Genomic DNA, 20,962 nt, shown 5'->3' with positions numbered 1-20,962 from the left:
ACAACTACCTGGCATTAACTTCAAATATAGTGAGTTATTTTCTTTAAAGGGTTTTTAAACATTGTTTGTGTGTGTGTGTGTGTGTGTGTGTCTGTATGTGCATGTGTGTGCAGAAGAAGCTAGAAGAGAGCAGAGTTACAGATTGTGAGTGCTGAGACTCAAACTCAGGTCCTCTACAAGAGCAGTACACACTCCAAGCCACTGAGCATCTTTCCAGCTTGGAAACATCCCTTCTCCTTCATTTCAATTCAGTGTCTCACTTCAGTAAACATATCTTTCAGGTATTGATAAAGTTCAGTGGTGGAGGAATTGCCTAGCATAGGGGAGGGCCCTGAGTTTGGTAGCCAGCATCGCAAAAATCCATCTGTGTGCCCACCCACCCATCCATCCACTCACCCATCCATCAATCCATCATCTATCCATCTATCTACCCACCCACTCATCTGTCTATTGGCCTATCCATCTGTCTATCCATCTGCTCATTCATTCACATATCTATCTATTGGCATATCCACTCATCTATCCATCTATTCATCCACCCATCCATCCATCTATTTATTGGCCTATCCATTCATCTGCCCATCCATCCACCCATCCAATCTGCCCATCCATCCATCCATCCATCTGTCCATTCATCCACTCATCTATCTGCCCATCCATCCATTTATTGGCCTATCCATCCATCCATCCATCCATCCATCCATACATACATACATACATACATCTGCTCATTCATTCATCCACCCATTCATCCACCCATCCAATCTGCCCATCCATCCATCCATCCATCCATCCATCTGTCCATTCATCCACCCATCCATCTACCCATTAACCTGCCCATCCATCCATCTATATGAACATGCACACAGCTACACCACATTTAACTTTTAGAAGCCCTAATTCAGACTTTTTTCTAATGTGTGGCTACTCTGTTCATCTATTTGTGTGACATAAGAGTTAATATCCAAAATAGAATGATGTGGACAGATCATTAAATGACAAATAGCCTCAGGATACATTTACATTGCCATGAGACATATGATTGACACTCTCCCAAACAGCTAATTTTCACATCATTTGTGAGAAGAGGGTTGAACAGTCTATCTTTTCTGAAGAGGAATTAAGGTCTTTAATCTTTAAAAAACAAGATTTTAAAAAATCTATGTGTATGTATGTTAGTCTGTGTGGATATAGGGGCACGTGCATGTGGTGTCCCTGGAGGCTGGGAGAGGGCATCAGGTCCCTGGGAGTTAGAGTTGCGGGTTATTTTGGGTCACCTATCATGGGTGCTAGGAATTTAACTCTGGTCCTGTGCGAGATTAGTAAGCATTCTTAACTACCAAGCCATCTCTCCAGCCCTTTAAAATAACTACAACCCAATTCCCTTTAGTGATAAAACTTAGCAAAGATGCGTTTTTACGTAAATGAATCAGACACGCTCAATGAAGGATAAATCAGCCTTTATTTACAGAAGATTTGTCAAGTGTCCTTTCCAGTTTCCTATGAGGCCCAACTCTGTAGCTCAGAATCAAGGACAGGAGTGACTGAGGTGCCACCAGATGCTGGTAAACAGAGTGGGAACTCGGTGATGGGGGTGGTCCAAGCTGCTGAAGCTGTGGCTCCTCCATAACTCCCACTAGCCACGATCCTGGCACCTGCCCCACCTTGGCTGTCAGAGGGGAGATATGGCTATTTTCCACTTGCTTCTTACCTGGTGGCTTTGTAACCCATGTCCACATGGGATCAGGTACTATCTGAGAACCTAGATCTACAGGTTAGACACAGGTTCTCTCTGGTGCTGAGGAAACCTTAGGGCCTGAAGGTTATTGCCATTCATAACCAACCAATAAGCAGAAATACAGAGGCCAACGCAAAATGCTTTTCCCTTCAGCATATGTTCAGAAAGCTTTCTTTGTTTTAGCCTGAAAAGTAGGATTCCGCCTGCTTCTTACAGTGAATGTATTTGTAAGGGTTTGACAGCTGTGCAACCGAAGCCTGGAGGTGCCCAGGCTTCCTGCATTCTCTGCCTATTTGTTCCTTTATGATTAAGTTAAGTGCCAGCATGCCAGGTTTTTCAGTAATCTTCAAGGGTGATGATTCCACGTGTGGTGCAGAAGTAAGCCCAAATAAACGCAGATCTCAAAGAAGAGCCGTCTTCGGGGTGCCTGTCCACCGCCTCAGATGCGGCAGCCCACAGGGCAAACGGTTCACAGTGATGCAGTGACAGTCACTCTTTTTAGTACTCTTGTGAAAGTGACAGTTACTTCCTACTTCTGTCCCCTTCTGTCCCCTTCGATCCAGTACTGCTCGGTCTGCATCTCTGTGAGCCGGGAAATGGTGCGCTGAAAGGCGAAGACTTCCTCCTCTCCTGTAAACACGGAGAGCCCTGCTGAGTCCTGTGAGCAGAACAGACAGACAAAGGCCAGCCCCTGAGAAAACCGTCACTCTGGAGGAAGACTTGCAGAAACAAATCCCAGATTAAAGAAACCTTCAGTCTTATCGATTTAGATGATGTATTTTTCCATAGACAATCTCTTAAGACTAAAGTGTCAACTAAACCAATAGATGGTCAACAGAATCAGGAAGAAAAAAGGAAAAATATCAGATCGAAGCCAAGTACAGAGCTTTTGCTCAGAATGGAAGTTCGCTGCAAACTCTAAGGGAACAATGCTAGAAAAGAAATCTCTCTCAGATAGCAGCCAAGAGCAAAATGGTAATTTTGCCAGGCACAGTGATTTACCCTCTAATCCCAGAACTCCATAGGTTAAGGCAAGAAGATTGTAAATTTAAAACAACATGGTCTTACCCTCCCCCTCACCGAGAGAGAGAGAGAGAGAGAGAGAGAGAGAGAGAGAGAGAGAGAGAAGGAGGGAGGGAGGGAGGGGGCCCAGCAGTTCTGATAATTTAGGAAGCTTCTCAAGGAACTCTTTCTAGACTGAGGTTCGGTGGCCCTGGCCCTGGAGAAGCTGTCTGAAATCCGACGTAGTTAAGGGAGAGAGCTGCTTTGGTCCTCAGTGACGGACGTTTGGTATTGGCTGAGGGGGAGGCCAGGCGCCCTTAGACTGGGAATTTCAACATGGACGTGTGGTCATGAAGATGGCTTCGGTTTCCCTTCCTCTCCTTGGGGTTTGCTGTTAAGTTCTTTCCGGGATGTCTCTGTTCCTCAGCCCGTCTTTCCCACTGGGTCCCTGTGACACTAGGACTCTAAGTCTCATTCCCTGGCTTCTCCATGATGGGCTGAGCTCATTTGGGCCCATGTCTGAACCCTTACTCTTGCAAAAATGTTAAGAGCCTCTGCCGAGAAACTAATTTGACTGACTGGGACTTCGGGGACACGCCTTGAAATCAACAAGGACAATGATTGTATGATACACATTGCACTTGGAGCAGTGACATTGCTGTGGCTCCCACGGGAGGGTTTTAAACAGTTAATCCTACACCACTTTAGTCTGGATGTTTGTGTCTTCCAAAATGTCCGCGTTGAAACCCTAGCCCTCGAAGGAGTGATGTTCTGTGACAGGGCCTTGGGGCTGTTGGTTAGGTCTTGAAAATGGGGCCCTCAAGAACAGCAATGTCTTCATAAAAGAAGGATCACAATGATCCTTCCTTCCACCATGTGAGGCAGATGACAGAATAATGGCCTCAGACTAGAGCTGTGAGAAATGGCTTCCATGGTGGAGAAGCTGTATGCGCTATAGCAGCCTGAAGAGCAGGCACACAAAGCAATCATGTTTTCAAGGTTTACCCCAAGGATGACTAATGTCTAGTCAAGTCGACAAGAATTTACTGTTAGGCCTAGAAGAATGCTGTCCCTGTTCTTGGGGGTCAAATGGTGGCAATTAAATTGTTTTGAGATGTGATTACTCTTTTATTTTACATGTATGGGTGTCTTGCCTGCATGTGTGTCTACACATCATGTTCATGCAGCACGCATGAAAGCCCGAAGAGTACATCAGATCCCCTAGAACTTGTGCCATGCAGAGACTGGGAATCGAACCCAGGTCCTCTGGGAGAGCCGTCAGTGCTCTAACCACCGAGCCATCTCTCCAGCCCTAGTGCTAACAGTTTAACTTTTGACTAATAGGTCAATGGTTTGATAGCTGGTCAATATACCCCCTAATGCTTTCACAGAAGAAGGGAATCCTTCTGATTGGCCTGGGATGAGTTCAGAGTTCAAACTCCAGAGAAAACCCCGGACCATGTCAGAGTGTCTTCTAGAGTAACCCTGAGCCCGGCACCCAGAGGTGCTCTGTAAGACTCTGTAAGTGTCTCCCTAATAAAAAGTCTGGGACTACGGCACGGATCGTTCTTAAGCTGGGGACTTGCTAGGTTCTCCATGGGACTCTGTCTGTGAAGCAAAGGCGTTCACAGTCAACGGGGCTCCAAGATGAGACTGTTGATGTGCCGGAACTGAGGCAGGAATGGCGAGACAGCACCTCTCCAGGGCTAACTATACACTGCATTCCTTGTGCAAAATGTGGCGTGCACCGAACTCTGAACCATCGAGCCACTTCATAATGAGATGAAATGAAGCTAGTTTCCCCTACCTGGCTCAGCCCCAGATCGTCCATCAGTACTCTGCTCTGGTCGGACTCGCTGTCCTGGTGCTGATGCAGAAATAAGCTTGAGATGGGAGCCGCAGCACAACAGATTATTCGCACCTGAGCCAGGAAGAGGGTGGACGGTGGGACTCCGCTCACAACATGTCTGTCACATAAAGAGCTGGGGGCTTTGCTCTTACCGCGTCTGAGGTTTTCCCCAGCAACCTGTACTCTTGAAAACCACATAGCACATGGTATAGATCACGCTGTGAAGCAGACAGCAGGGGACTTTGCAGGGGACCCCGGGCCTGTGGCAGTCTCAGTCTGTCCCCCTGGGTCCTATTCCAGTGGTCTTCCTCTACGTTTCTGGTTTGGGTGTCCATGGCCCCTCCAAAGCTCATGTTGAAAACCTCCCAATACAGGACTATTAAGAGGTGGGGCCATTGGGGTCATGATGGTTTCACAAAGATTTGCCCGAACTCCTTTGTCCTCTTAGTATTTATTTTCAATCATGTATGTCTGTGTGTGGGTGTGTGCTTGGGGGCCTGTGGTGCTCAGAAGAGGGTGTGGGATCCCTGGAGCTGGATTTGTAAGTGTCCAACGTGAGTTTGGGTTCTCTGGGAGAGCCGTATTCATTCTTAGCCATCGGGCCATCTCTCCAGACCTTTTGTCTATTAGCATCCTGCGGGGACTCTCCAAAGAGAATGACACCAGCTAGCTCTCATTATCTCAGTGTTAGGTGTGTGGTCATCTCCAACTAGTAATGGAACATGATCTCCACAGACATGAAACTAATGTTGCTTGGGCACAGGACCACTGTGTCTCAGCTGAGCATCTTGCTCGGGAATATGCAGGTCACTGTATGGATAAGCAGATGGAGTCTTAAACTCTCCTAGCTTCTGTTCCTCCTTTCCAACAAATCCCCTGTTTTAGAATTCCTGCTTTATTCTGAGCAAAGACTGTGGAGGGAGATCTTGAGTAGTTTAAAAACTGCTTAAACCATTTTTACTGTGGGTATCTTCTTTGGGGGGTGTTCACTTTAAAGAGGGGCTCACCTGGATTGCAACCTGCTACACTTCCTCAATAAGTCATACAAGTACCGCCATTAATTACCCTTCACTTCTACAGAATCTCAGAGGCTGATGCCAGTCTCCAGGACAAACAGCCTGGTGCCAGGGTCTGCTCCTTAACCACTGGGCTATATTGCCTTTCATGGGCAGACAACGGTTCTACACCTCCTTGCTAAGACACAGGGGTTGAAAACAGTACACCATGATGTCTCTTGGTGGTTAGTTCCTGGGTGGTGCTGGGAGATCACGGGGAGCATTTCTGTAAGGCAAAGGGTCATTCATCATTCTTTGTCTGACATGTAAGCACTCTGTCTGGTTAATGACACAATCTACGGGTGGGGTAATGGGACAGGGAGTAGCAGAGAGCCATTTGTAATGGAGTTTAACACTGCAAGTAACAGAGCAGTCAAGGCGCTAGTACCTCTGGGATTCCAGCTGGGTCATCGGACTTCACGGTCCACAATGCTTAGTTCTGTGAAAATGGCGTCCATCCTTACCTTGAAGTCATAGAAGTTATCAATGAGGGTGATGAACCTTCGTGCTTGTGTCCTCTTTGCCAGTGAAAATTGTGGAATGTTCCGTATGATTACCGTATCGAAATTCTTTGATAATTCCAAATAGTCACTTGCTCCAAGTGGCTGTAAGTAAAACAGAGAGAAGGGAGCTGTGATCATCTTTGGATTCATTTAATTGGAAAATCATACTGAGATTTAGATGGTGACTTTAGGGTGACTAGACCCAGTGAGGCAGTGTTTGAAGGCCACGAAAGGACACGGGCATGTACGTAACAAATGGCTAGGTACCCTTCCCCTTCCTCACTCTTCCCTGGTTGGAAATTTGGTCTGTCAATCATGCTGGCCTCAAGGTCACAGAGAACCATCTGTCTCTGCCTCCCAGGCACTGGGATTAAAGGTGCGCACCACCACGCCTAGCTACCTGATCGTTTCTTTTCATTCTATAACATACAGACTTAAATGTTTCACTGAGCCACATATCACTGATATTGCACTGATATTGCTATAGGCCACACGATGGTGTCACTTTTGCTGTATACCAGCCATCATGGAGACTAGAGAAGGCTATTCATAGATAATGCTGCCACGGAATCCCTTGCTTTCTGGCATTCAGTGTTTAAAATGTTTGGAAGCATTCAATGTATTAATGAAAAAATATTCTAGAAAATTATAAGTCAAGACATCTGGCTTTTTTTTTTTTTTTTTTTTTTTTTTTTTTTGGAGAAATGAAGAATGCCCATGTTCAGTGGTCCAAGCACGGAAGTGACCTCGAGGTGTTCCTGCAGGCTTGTTTATACCTACATGGACTGCAGCTATCCAGATAGGAAGCCAAAGGATCTGGCTTTTCAACCCGGATTTGCAAACCAGGGCCATTAAAAAGAGGCAGAAGACAGCTTCAGGTCCTAAGCACAGGTCTCAGCACCTACGGTTCTGCAATACCTCAGTCAGCTGCTGCGGAGAATGCAGAAAAGCTGATTGTGTTGACGAGAGCACACCCTGGACCAGCATAAAGCTGGCAGGTCCCCAAACAGACAAGAGTCCAACTCAGATCAGCAAAACTGCAGATGCCAAAGCAAATCCAACAGAGATCAAAAGAACGTCCCAGCTGATCAGGACACTAGAGAGCAGGAATAAATGCTTATTGTTTTAATACACTAAGTTTTGGGATGATTTATTATGCAGCAATAACCATTCTCACAAGAGAGAACTACTATGAATTCTATATTCTCAGTGTTGATAACAAGTTCGGCACGTGTGAAAAATATAGATTTTTAAATTCTACATTACTGGTGAAAAATATGAAAATAGTTTTTCTGTGACTTACCTGATACCACTGACTCCTGTATTGACTTCAAATTTTATGGCACGGTATACATTTTATTTCCACAAATAAAGCTTTAGATTTACTACACACAGGAGTCAAGTAAGAAAGTTGGAAATTATGTAGCATCCCGTCAGGACGCAGGAAGACGTGGGAAAGACTGAAAGTGGAGAGTTGCAAGGAAAGGGTGATTGACACAAAGAGGGCATTTTAAGAGCATTCCAACAGAAATTTGAATGTAGGGCTTGGACTGACAAGTCACAGAATGAGAAATCTACATCAAGTATAAGGGTTGGGAGACAAGTGAAGCCAGGCCATCGTCGCCAAGGAAGGATGAAACAGCATCTGCAGGCTGTGCTTTACATACGGGTCTTGCCAAAGAAAGTAAACAGCTGCTCCACGTAGGCAAGCATGTAACCACACCCCCGGGCCCCTGAGGACCGAGTTGATTCACTTGTGCCAGAAAACAACACGTCAGACTCAATAAGAGCCCTTTACACGGTATAAACTTGACCCAGCCACTAGTAGGAAACAACAGGACAAAATAATTGAGATCCAACAAAAGGCTCTGTGTGCACAGGGACACTTGGAGTGGTGTGTGCACAGGGACACTTGGAGCTGTGTGTGCACAGGGAGACTGGAGCTGTGTGTGCACAGGGACACTGGAGTGGTGTGTGCACAGGGACACTGGAGCTGTGTGTGCCCAGGGACACTGGAGCTGTGTGTGCACAGGGACACTTGGAGCGGTGTGTGCACAGGGACACCTGGAGCTGTGTGTGCACAGGGACATTGGAGTGGTGTGTGCACAGGGACACTTGGAGCTGTGTGTGCACAGGGAGACTGGAGCTGTGTGTGCACAGGGACACTTGAGGCTGTGTACACAGGGACACTTGGAGCGGTGTGTCTACAGGGACACTGGAGTGGTGTGTGCACAGGGACACTGGAGTGGTGTGTGCACAGGGACACTGGAGTGGTGTGTGCACAGGGACACTGGAGTGGTGTGTGCACAGGGACACTGGAGTGGTGTGTGCACAGGGACACTGGAGTGGTGTGTGCACAGGGACACTGGAGTGGTGTGTGCACAGGGACATTGGAGCGCTGTAGCTGAACTGGACCTTGACATCTGATGGGAAGGAGCGAATGAAGAGACAGGCAGAGGGATGCTGCCAACTACAGTGTTCATAAAAATGTTTACAATATGGAAACACACTTATGAGAAACATTGAGTGAGAAAAGCTTGATGCAAGTTAATAATTGTGTTAAGTCGTGGGTTTTGCTCAAGCTACATAAGTAGGAAAGGGATCAGTTGCTACCTGCAGATTCACTAAGCGTTGTGTTTGAAGAGCTTCATTAAAAAAAGTTCTATATTTTACAAAAGAAGTAGAATGCACCATGACAGAAGAGAATAAAATAGGATGATGATGTTAAGCAATGTGAAATATCTTCACTAATTCCTATCTATAATTTTAATACTGCGTATGTGTGTGGTGTGTGTGGGGTGTGTGTGTGGTGTGTGGTGTGTGTGTGTGTGTGAGTGTGTGTGTGTGTGAGTGTGTGTGTGTGGGGGGGGTGTGTATGTGTGAGTGTGTGTGTGTGTGAGTGTGTGTGTGTGAGTGTGTGTGTGTGGGGTGTGTGTGGGGGGGGTGTGTGTGAGTGTGTGTGGGGGTGTGTGTGTGGGGTGTGTGTGTGTGAGTGTGTGTGGGGGGGTGTGTGTGTGGTGTGTGTGGGGTGTGTGTGTGGTGTGTGTGGGGTGTGTGTGGTGTGTGTGGGGTGTGTGTGTGTATGAGTGAGTGTGTGTGTGTGGTGTGGTGGTGTGTGTGTGGTGTGTGTGGTGCAGTGTGTGAGTATGTGTGTGTGTGTGTGTGTGTGTGTGTGTGTGTACATGCTTCTGAGTAGCCATGTGGCAGTCAGAAGAGAACTGTGGAGTCGGTCCTGTCCTTCCACCTTTACACGGTTCTGTGGTTCGGACGCAGGTTTCCAGGCTCACACGAGTGCCTTCACCTGTAGCATCTCTGCTACTTCTCACACTACTTCTCACATTTCAGCTCCCGAGTGCCCTGCACTCTCCCCAGAACTAACGTAAAGTCAGGTGTAAAATATCCCTGAAAGTGCAAATACAATCACAGGCCACATGATGATGTTTTTGGTCAACGTGGGTCATATACAACAGGGGTCCATGAAATTATAATGGAACTGAAAGATTCCTATATCCTAGTTTCTTTACCGTACCCCTTCGACACTTACACACAAACATGTGCTCCCATGTTTCACGCGCCTTTGGTATGCATTCAGTGCAGCAATCCACTGTGCAGGTTGGAAGCTCAGGAACAATAGATTCTCCATTGAGTCCACGTTTTCATGAGCACATTGATAAAACCGCTTCCTGCAGCATTTTCATTCCTCAGACATACTCCTATACTGACATGAAGGAGTACGTGACGGCAGTGAGAAACTTGAAAGGTTGTACACCTTTTCAGGTTTGCCACTGCCACCATTGCTATATCCCTGTAGAAGCGTAAGAGGCTCGGAAGGTCACGACCATCCCACCTCCTGCATTCCCTAGCAGAAAGAACAAAGGCTTCCATTTTAGGTAAGTATAAAGACCAGACGCCGTCCAGCGCTGCATGATCGTTACAGGGCAGTAATCTGGGCATTTGGGCAGTACAGGCAAGATCAGGAGTTCAACGCCATTCTTCCATAGCTGGTAGGTTTGAGGCCAGCCTGGGTCAGGTGAGACCCTGTCTAGAAGTAAAATACAAACAAAGGACTTCTAAATTAACTAGAACCTGGACGAGGACTAATATTAAATCCTGTAAGAACTGTGAAAGCACACCGGCCTGCTGACCAGGGTAACATGCTAACTGGCAGACATGGGATGTCATGGGCCTTGCAGATACCTGTGCTTCTATTTTGGAGGCGCTCAGCCTCCTGTGTAGTTAGCCACAGCATAGGGTACTTTCCGAAACCATAACAGACATTGTGGATTCATGCAATGTGCCTATGAATAATTAAAGCCCATGATTACTTCTGAGTACTAAATGGCACTTCACTTCGTAGTACCCTTGAGGATGTTATTCAAGGAGCATTATCTACAGCGGGTTCTTCTGACACATAATGATGACATTCTCCGTCTTTCTACCTGAACAATTAAAAAGTTTAATAGTCTTTGATGCGGCTGGTTATCTGGATAATTTTCGAGACAGGAACAATTAAAATCCACTTATTCGATGGTTTGTGCATTCCCCACTATTGTCTCCAACTCTTTGTTTCTGCAGAAACCTGATGGAAACTTAAGGAACTTTAAATCTGTAATGAGTTTGCAAAGAGCGTTTGTTTTCCTTAATTACCGGGAGTATATACAGCTGCATCACACGTAGCAGTTTCTCTGGCAAACTTTGAGGAATAAAGAGCTCGCTTGCTGGCATCTTTCTCCCGTGTGAGGAATAGCACAGCTGTCTGCTTTGGTTTTGACCCTAGTGTCAGGAGTGGGGATTTTCTTCATGCCCCACCCCCAGTGCTGCCTGCTGCCCTACACTGAGCATCTGTCCGTTTCCCATTCGCACACGGGCTGTCCGCCTGAGGGTCTGTCTCCTGGCCATACTATAAATCTAATTCTGCTCAAGTAGGATGATTGTGGTGTCGAGCTCTGTCTAGATTACACATCCCAAGAGTCACTTTTAGTCTTTATGAAGCCTCACAACAGTACTGGAGAACATCTCATTAAACACGTATGTGTGGCATCTTGCTGTGTTTACAATGGGCCTCAGTTCATAAAATACCCCAGGAACAAGAATTAAAGTGAATGTGGCCTTCTCAAAACAACCCAAAGACCACATGAGCTGACGTTATTAAACGACAGAGCAATGAAATCTACTGGTAAAGTATTTCCCCAAGAGTCTGATTGGAGAAATCTCAGGAACACGAGACCATAAGACCCAGCTAGGGGTACTTTCATCACAGAAGGACGCTGTGCCAACTCTTACAGATTCTCTCCACAGTGTTCTTGGGAGTGCAGAGGAAAAGTCATCCTCCGTTGTGAATGTCATTTGAAGGCTGGGAGGCAAGTTCTAAGTCCGCCGGATCGAGCCCCTGTTGTGCTTAAGGCAGGACTCCTGAGAGTGACATTCTAACAGTAAGCCAGTTAACATATAAACCTTCTGTCCCCAAGTGAGCTTTGTGCAATGAAGAACGCTCCAATTTCTGAAGATTCTGGGACTGACAACCCCCTAATGGCACAAGTCACACCAGGCAGCTCCATCAAGAGCCTCCCATGTGACAAGTGTGCTTGGCTGGGTCCTGGGAGTACTTCCAGCTTAGTGGAGGAGGAGAGAGTAGGAGGTGGTCGGAGGGAAGCTGTTGGCTCGCACAGCCAGAGCCAGCGGTAGGGAGAAAAAGAAGAGGCAGTGCTGTTAGAAGGAGGAAGGGGCCGGAGAGATGACTCAGCAAAGAGCTGCTCTTCCCAGGGACCTCACATATGTGAGTGCTCAAATGAGGCAGCTCACAACCATCCCTTAACTCCAGCTCCGGGGAATCTAACGCCCCCTCTGGCCTCCACGGGAACATGCACACATACAGCATACACTCACATAGAATCACATACAGAAAATAATCATTAGAACTAGGAAACAGTTATCACTAGACTCATAATTACTAATAAGAATCGCTGGATATAAACACGGTATAACCCAAGATAGCACACAAGACCTGCAGAACAGCTCCATGGGGTGGGTTGTAGGAACAACCTAGGATCGAGCACATCAGACTACCAGGACGAGTGTGCAGGTGCCTCATACACATGGAAACAGACTGAGACTGGCAGATGGGTTAGTGTGGCTCACAGACAGTTACCCCAGCACTCAAACACGTCTAAGTCAGATCGATGTAGTTTACAAACTACACAGGGTTTTCAGCTATAGTGTAAGGCACAGTGAGGAGGTAGCCTGGCGTCCACGACAAACACGACCAACTTTCCTGCTTGTAAGACTGGTGAGTAAGTTCCCCTGTTCTTCAGGACAACACCCTTCAGCACATCGGGTTCCAGAAAAATGGGAATAAGTTAAATAAGTCGACCAGTGTACTCCAGTCAGGGTTTTATGTGTCCCCCACATCCGGAACACAAGTAACAAGTCTTGGGGGGTTTGTTTTGTTTTCCAGGGACATGCCACCTATGTATGTGATTGCTTTGGTAATTACTCCTGGTATGTGGGGACATTGGGAGTGTGGGCTGTGGTTACAGGGATACATAAACTCCTCCCACCTCCAAGTCTCACCCCAAGTCTCACTGGGTAGGGCCACTGTGTTTTAGTTTGTATTGATGCACTGGGCAGAGTGGGGAGCAAGTGTTCTACTACTGTGCAACATCTCCAGCTTAATCTCCTTAAGGGCCCTGGTCTAAAGGCAGCTTAACACGATCCTCCGCTGTTAAACACAGCGAGTTACCCCTTAAAACAAATAAGAACTAGCGTAGCCACATAAACCAACTAGTTCTCTGAAAAACGCGAGTGTGGATATTAGCAACTGGGCAGACGCTGCAAGAACAACATTGGCAAGGGAAAGCAAAACAGTCCAAGTCGAGCTAGAATTATTTCATAAACTCGTTTATTAAAATAACTCTATAACAACTCCTTCCCTTTTTTCCACTTGGGATAAATACTTCATCAGCTGGCTAACCATTTTTATGAATGCCTTGCACAGAGGACGGTGGGGGTTGACTGTGGGGATCACAGCAGACGATCGACTGTATGGCCAACACTGAGATGCTTCCATTTCCCCCTGTTCATTCTGAAATGTAATGCGTTTAGCCAGACAGCTATAGGACAGCGGTGAAGGAATTGGCAACACGGCTCTGCCCAAATGACAAATCTGTCCCTGCAGAGCAGCCTTGGCCACTTATGTAACGGAGCGTCCTGATCATCCCTCAGCAGAGGGCAGCATTTGCTGTGCCTGTGAGATGGAATTGCTGGCACTGTAGATGTGTCTGGCTCTGGGATCTTTCCAGAAATTTGGGAGACTATTCACATGGTACAAGATCAGGTTCTGGCCCCACCAGCAAAGGTTTGCAGAGGAGCGTCAGCTGCGTGCAGGAGGCAGGCAGCGGGAGACAGGGAAGAGGCTTTAGACAATGACCGTCCTTCAAACCCCAGGATTCTAATGACTGAACATGGACTCCCTCCACGCGTTCTGTTTGCAGCTAGATGGTTTGGGTTTTTGCTGTTGTTTTGGTTTTGGTTCTCCTTTGAGAGGGCCCACTGGGGACAAACTGATTCCTCCTGGGCTTGGATGTTTGAAATGTGTAATCAGTACTGAAAACGAAGTGATGTCTCTGAGATTTATTGTTCTTCCTCCCATTCTTTTGCTTTCCACGGCATCGAAATGGGTAAAGATGCCCATTCATCTGAGCAAGGCTAAATGCCTCGCCACACTGCTGAGTATACAAAGGCCAAACCCTTCAGACCATGAACGACATTGTAAATAACTCACTCCATCTTCTTGCCTAGAAGACAACCTTGAATTATCTGCAGCCTAAATTTTATCAAAAGATTAACATTCAAGGAAACCCGAACAGCCTTAGCCCTGGTCTTAGTTCTACCACTTAAAACCTTTTCTGGTTTGAGAGATGTTCAGGGATACGAACTTGTGGGATGCTGCTTTGACCTCACAGCTCTTTCTGAGCCACCTCATCCCACCCAGGTCTCAAGACATCTGCTTGTTTTTCTCTCTGCTGTTTTTTTTTTTTGTTTGTTTTGTTTTGTTTTGTTTTGTTTTTGAGAACATCTAGTGAGGCTGTTTAGCCCTGGCAGACTTGAAACTCATTCTGCAGACCACAGACGACAGATCATGGGAGCCTTCTACATTTGCTTCAGGAGAGCTCGGACGGCAGGCGTGCGCCACGGTGCTGGCCTATTGGTAATTTTCCTGTCGTTTAACATCTGGCATTGAGCACATGTTTTCTAAAGGATTAGGTCTATAATTGTGTGTGTGTCCACACATCTGTGGGAGTGCACACCCGTGTAGGTGCAAGTGTGGAGGTCAGAGGCTAGCCTCTTCTTCCGCAGCTTCCTACTTTGTTCGCTGCAGAAGAGTTCCGGCTAGTCTAGACAGCTAGCTTGTCTCAGGGACTCCCTGTCCCTAGTGCAAGGTTTATAAACACACTAGCTCTTCCGTAGGTAACAGATTCAGAATCTGGACTCCTGTCTTCACACATGACAAGAAACTCTATCTTCTGAGCCACTGAGGGACTCCAGGTCCGAGGCTGAGAGTATCTTAAGGTTTATTTTTATCTTTACTTATATGCATGTCTAGGAGTGGGAGTGGGGTTTGTAGTGTGTGCATCTGAGTGCAGTTGCCCTTGTAAGCCAAAAATGGTGTCAAATCTCCTGAAGTGGGAGACGGGTGGTTGTGAGCTGCCCGGTGTGGGTGCTGGGAACTGAACTTGGGTCCTTGCTCACTGCCAAGCCGTCTCGCTAGTGCCAGGTAGAATCATTAAGTTTAAATTTTCCATTTGTTTCTTTTTTATATTTTCAATTTCTCTTCTAAGATTTACTCATTGTTACTAGTACATTTTCCTTTCCACCTTTGAACATACATATAACCCGGCCCCCTTTTGAGACAACTCTGGTTAGCTGTGTAACCAGGCTGCTCTTGAACTCATAAAAATCTGCTTACCTCAAGCTACTTTGCAAACTTTGTCTAGGGCTGGTGAGATGGGTTCAGTTTCTGGGACCCATGTGGGCTCATTCCATTGCCCTCTGGACTCCACACAGCATGCCACGCAGCCACGCCCCCCACTAATAAATAAATAAATGTAATTTTAAAATTCCATCTGTAACTCTGACGTTTGTGTCATCTCAGGGTAAGTTTCTGCTGGTTACCATCTGTCTCAGTTAGGGTTTCTATTGACCAAGGTAACTCTTATAAGAACAACATTTAGTTGGAGATGGCTCACAGTTTCAGAGGTTCTGTCCATTATCATCATGGCGGGAAAAAAATGGCAGCGTCCAGGTAGGCATGGTGCTGAAGGAGCTGAGAATCTTACATCTTGTTCCAAAGACAAAACAGAAAAAGTTGTCACATGGGCATCTAGGAAGAGGGTCTTCAAGCCCAACCCCACAGTGACACACTTCCTCCAACAAGGCCAAAGCTACTCCAACAAGGCCACACCTCTTGATAGTGCCACTCCCTGAGCCAAGCATATTTAAACCACATACAGTCTCTTTCCAAAATGGGTCATTTTCTGGCACCTGCGTATACCTAGCGATTTGGGTTGCACTGCTTATACTGGTTTGTTTCAGTGTTTCTGCTTTTGTAGATAATTAACTTAGGTGGCCTCAGACTTCAGCTCTGTCTCCTGCGAAACATCGCTGACACCTCTGTCCAGGCATCTGCCTTTCCTTTGCTATGTATGTAGTCCACAGGCTCACCTGAGACTTGATTTTCCAGGCCATTCCTTTGTGATATTTTCCCTCCTTTTCTAGAGGTTTGGCTGCTGTGATATTCACCTGTTCCACTGTGGCTCCTTAGACCGCAAACCTGGCTGAATTCTACTGAATTTTTGATTAACTATAATAGATCGTGATCTGCCTTCAGGCATAAGACTATACAAATGATAAACTCAGTGCATTGATCCTGCACTCCAATTTTTCCATGCTTTCGACTGGCCATGCCATTAGGCCAGTCTAAAGTCTAAAGTCTACAGCAGAGCTGGAGAGATGGCTCAGTGGTTTAGAGCACTGGCTGCTCTTTCAGAGGACCTGGGTTCAATTCCCAGCACCCACACATGGCTCACAACCATCAGTAACTCCAGTTCCAGGACACCTGAAACCCTCTTCTAGCCTCCAGGGGCACCAGGCATGCACAAGGCACACATGCATACATGCAGGCAAAACATTCATACACATAAAAGAAATTTGAAGATATGCAAGTCTACAACCATAAACAAGAGTCACAAAGGTACCATTCTTGATTAGGTTTGGAAACAGACACATGGCCAAAGTGTCTTGCCTAAGGATTTGCCCTCCAACAGAAATGTCCCCGTAGAGAGAACATAGCAATGTGTACCATAAGCCAGTTTTTCCTTCCTTCCTTCCTTCTTTCCTTCCTTCTTACCTTCCTTCCTTCCTTCCTTCCTTCCTTCCTTCCTTCCTTCCTTCTGACATCTCCCAAGTCTCCTTTCATCATGGACACAATCTCTATGACTCCATGTCCAAAGAGTTTTCAAGTTTCTAATCCAGCATCTCTTTCATGATTATCTCTCCAAAAGTCTTTTCTCCTTTCTCCTTCCAAAATACAACAGATATAGGTGTCAACAAGCTGTGACCTAACATAGAGAGATGTTCTTGGAAGACATAAATCAACAACAATTAGAGAACAACCACAACCTTACAGAAAATTATTTTCTCCTTTATGTCCCCAATCTCAAAATAGTGACATGAGCTCAGGTACTGAGCAACGTGCGCATGTCTCCTTTTAAAATCAGAATGTGGTCTGTGCCAATGGTGGGTTTATTCCAATCCCCTTGTCATGCTAAGCGCACACGTGGGTACCATTTATACCTAATGAGCACGCCCGCCATTCCTCTCTGCAGGCTGAAGTACATCCATCCCCAAAGTGAAGCCACAGAACAAGTGGAGGCCTCGGTTAGAGAAAGATGTACACCGGAAAACAAGCAAGAGAGGCACAAAGGTACCTTCCAATGCCACAGCTGTGCCTCTTTACAGAGTTGACCAGGGTTACAGCAGGAAAGACAGAGCAAAACTCAGCACTGGGTTCGTCCTCCCATAAAAACCCGCCCAGTTGTCCACCAAGGCCCTTATGACGTCACTTGAGGCTTCCCTGCTGCCTCTGCTTTAGGGAGGTTGGCTAGCTGCCTTATTCTGAACATGGCTTTGTCAGGAGTCAGCATTGGTAAGAAAAGAATTAGTTGAGAATGGTCCTGATGCTGGGAAGAGAAAGGGCCATGAAGATTCCTGCTAATAAACGTCCCCAACCAGATGCAAATCCCAAAGCAGCAATCTTGGTCCAGTAGCACAGATGAAGCATCCTTTGGCATTTCCTGACACTGCCGATAGGACGAAAACCCAGAAGCAGTTCCCAGCTCACGGTTCCATTAGGAATAAACCAAACAAAGCATGAAGTGGAAGGAGGGTTCCGGTCAGGAGTTCTCTAGAAGATTCCATTTGGTAAGAGTTGTAGTGTGACAGTATATAAGCCAGTCTGTTCTAATTGAGACAGAGGCAGGCCAACACACTGCTCTGATCCTGACGGACATGTATTCCTTGAGCACCAAGGGCGAGTGAGTCGACAGACAGAGGGACAGAGAACAGGACAATGCCGGCGAACACCCACTAACAGCCATGCTTATGTGTCCACGGGCGTGTTCTCTGCCCAGACTTTCCACAAACACACCTGGCCGCCTGTCATTTTAAAACCACAAATAATAACATGCCCTTGCAAACAGTTACCTGTGAACACAGTTATTAGCTGAGGAAACAATCTTCTGCAGGTGTAAAAATTACATTTCTCAGAAGGGAAATCCAGGAGCAGCCCGTTTACTCATTAAGCCTTTAGAATCCGGCTTTGGCTTGCTTTCTCTGAAAATGATTCTTTCCTTGTTGGGTCACGAAAGTTTAACTGTAATGCGAGTGGATCCTGGGTGTTGGGGTTCTCGTAACAATAACCGAGGAACCCCAGGAGCTTTGGTTCCCATGGGCTTTCTCTCCTACCTTTGTTATTAATATATCAGAAATTCAAACTGAGGAAAACTAAAATTATATAACCACTGGAATCTACAATGGTAAAGTTATTATATTAAAGTCATGACATTTAAAAACTAGTGTATTTTCTAAAGTAAAAATAATTTCATGATTTTTCATGACACTGTTCTACATTGAAAATAATTCTCTTTGTTGGCTCAGTAGAAAATGGCTAATTCTCATCTGTTTCTACATTCGATCCATTGCAAGTGAGTAGTGTGGGCTGAGAATTTAGGGAAGCTTCGTTACAGGGGTCAGTGGTTGGAAACATATTTTTAATAGCCTTTCCAGATAGTTTCAGGATTATCCTTTGATGCTATAGACAGAACAGGAAACCCCCTTGGGAGAGGGAACACTGGCCCCATGAAGGACAAGTGTGGAGACAGGGCAGCCCCCGGGACGATGAATAGGAAGCACCACCTGGCCCTTCAGCCAGTGTAATCGTGAGAAAAACATCATTCTGTCTATCAAATGCCTGCCTCGGACTCCTCAGAACAGTCAAGATCATCAAAAATGAGAAAAGTCTCAGAAACTGTGACAGTTAAGAACTAAGAAGATGAGCTGCAGAGATGGCTCAGTGGTTAAGAACACTGACTGCTCTTCCAGAGGTCCTGAGTTCAATTCCCAGCAACCACATGGTGGCTCACAACCATCTGTAATGGGATCTGATGGCCTCTTCTGGTGTGTCTGAAGATGGCTACAGTGAACTTATATATCACTAAGAAGATGATACTCTCAGTATCCATGGATCCTAGAACAGAGTAAGGATGCTAGGCCAAAGCAAGGAAGTGTGGATGGAGTGGAAGCCTAGCAACACTGCATCACAGCTATAACAGCTCAGGAGGCCCGTGTACACCATGGGAAATAATAACACCATGGGAAACGCACCCACATTTGCTCATTAAATGCAGCGAACACATATTAATGGAAGATGTTTATAAGGGAACCTAGATCTGGGAGCAGATGTACTCTGACCTCAGGTCTTCTTTTTCTGTCTCCCTCCTCTTTTCTTCCATTTTCCTCTTCTGCTTTCTGAGACAACGCCTCCCTGCAGCCCAGGTTGACCTTAAACTCACTGTGTAGTCTCAACTCCCCTCAGACTCACAGTGACCCTCCTGTCTGGGCCTCTGACTCTTGAAATTACCACTGTGAGCCACCATACACCACTTCCTCTCATTTTTCCCCCTATAAACCTAAACTGATTTAAAATTTATGTTTATTTAAATGTTTAAAAACTTTCTATTGGCTCTTTGTAGATTTCACACCATGCATGCTAAACCCGTTCACACACCCCTTCCCTTGTACCTGCTCTCCTATGTTTCAGCCTTCCCACCCACAGAGGGGAAAACCTCATGGAAGCTGCGGTGTGCCATGGTGTGTACCACAGAGCACCTTTTGCTCACACTTCCTTGCTTGCAAATGTTCATTGCAATGACTCCTTGGTCTGGTTTGAGGCCTCTGGCTTCTGCTACTCTATGATACAGGAACCTCCCGGGACTCCTTTCCGGCATCATGCTGTTGCTCTGTCATGGAGACTCTGCGGCTTTGGGTCTGTAGGACCAGCCCCTTCAGGCCCTCCAGCAGTTCATCCGTGGGGTGGATGTTGGGGTGGGCCAACTCAAAGCTCTGAATCTGAGCCTGAGAGGTCCCTGAGCTGGTCAGCCTCTGCCCTCACACCCTCAGGGCTGGCTCCCCAATAGCCCCCGTTACCAGGGTCAGCCCTACTATGCTGCCTGGGTGAGATGCAGGACCTGCCTATTTACATTTTTTTAAAGAAGTTGACGAGAGGTAAATTTTAAAATGCTAATTGCAAAGTAGAATCAGGAACAACTTCTGCTGTGTGTGTATGTATGTACATGTGTGTGTGCATGTATGTTTGTGTATGTGTGTTTATATTTAAAATCACATTTATTTGTATGTGTCACACATATGTATGGAGGTCAAGGGACAACTTGCTGGAGTTGGTTCTCTCCTTCCACTACAGGGATGTGTGAAATCGAATCAGGCTACAGGCTGGTGGCTAAGTGTTGAACCATCATGATCACCCCTGTCCCCAGCTTGAGGAAGATTCCACACGTAGCCAAACCTAACCTCAAATTCCCAATCCTCCTGCCTCAGCTTCCTGAATGCCAGGATTACAGGTACGTACCACCATACTTAGCTTATACTTTTTGGATTATTATTTCCCGTTAGTCTTCTGTATTTTTCTTCTGTCATGTGTGATTTTACAACAGTATGCACTGGTTATTGGGAAACTTCCTTTCAATAAACCAGACCTTTCAAATGTTGAAATGTTCAATCATACAATTACCAAAACATTAGGCAGACATGGCAGCAAACACCTGTGACCTGAGACCTCCGGAGGCTGAATAGGAGGTCAAGGAGTTCAGGGCCAGCTAAGTCAGAGAGAGAGAGGGAGAGGGAGAGGGAGAGGGAGAGGGAGAGGGAGAGGGAGAGGGAGAGAGAGAGAGAGAGAGAGAGAGAGAGAGAGAGAGAGAGAGAGAGATCATTTTAGCCCCGCCTCCTCTCCCCAGACTCCCAAAATTCTGCATTTGTTGACCATCAATCTCACGGGGGGGGGGGGGGGGGGGGGTTCAAATACTGGGACCACGACGGCAGAGACAAGTGACAAAATTAACTTTTACTCATTCGCTCAGACTTCCATACTGGTGACAAACACTGCTCATTGTTTTAGCCTGAAATGACAGTTTCCACACATTTCCAAGAAATGTCTGTCAAGCACTGAGGAAATGTCTGCCGAGTG

At 46.3% G+C, this 20,962-nt stretch overlaps 1 protein-coding gene across 4 annotated transcripts in view; it reads right to left on the bottom strand.

Moving 5' to 3' along the window:
* Positions 1 to 1,443: 1,443 nt before the first annotated feature.
* The window catches only part of AFG1L (AFG1 like ATPase), a 146,270-nt gene continuing 126,751 nt past the window's right edge, over positions 1,444 to 20,962 (bottom strand). For 2 of the 4 annotated variants that reach the window (XM_080937873.1, XM_080937876.1), the window contains 3 exons: positions 6,109 to 6,249; positions 4,548 to 4,661; positions 1,444 to 2,396 (listed from right to left, as the gene is read on the bottom strand). In XM_080937873.1, the coding sequence (XP_080793999.1) occupies positions 2,268 to 2,396; positions 4,548 to 4,661; positions 6,109 to 6,249 (384 nt within the window). In that variant the 3' untranslated portion in view covers positions 1,444 to 2,267. The other 2 variants (XM_080937874.1, XM_080937875.1) reach the window with 2 other exon arrangements.

Source organism: Micromys minutus, assembly GCF_963924665.1.
Source record: "Micromys minutus genome assembly, chromosome: 25".
Taxonomy (NCBI): Eukaryota; Metazoa; Chordata; class Mammalia; order Rodentia; family Muridae; genus Micromys; species Micromys minutus.
Note: the sequence above shows the minus strand (reverse complement) of the source record. Positions and strands in the feature narration are given on the sequence as shown.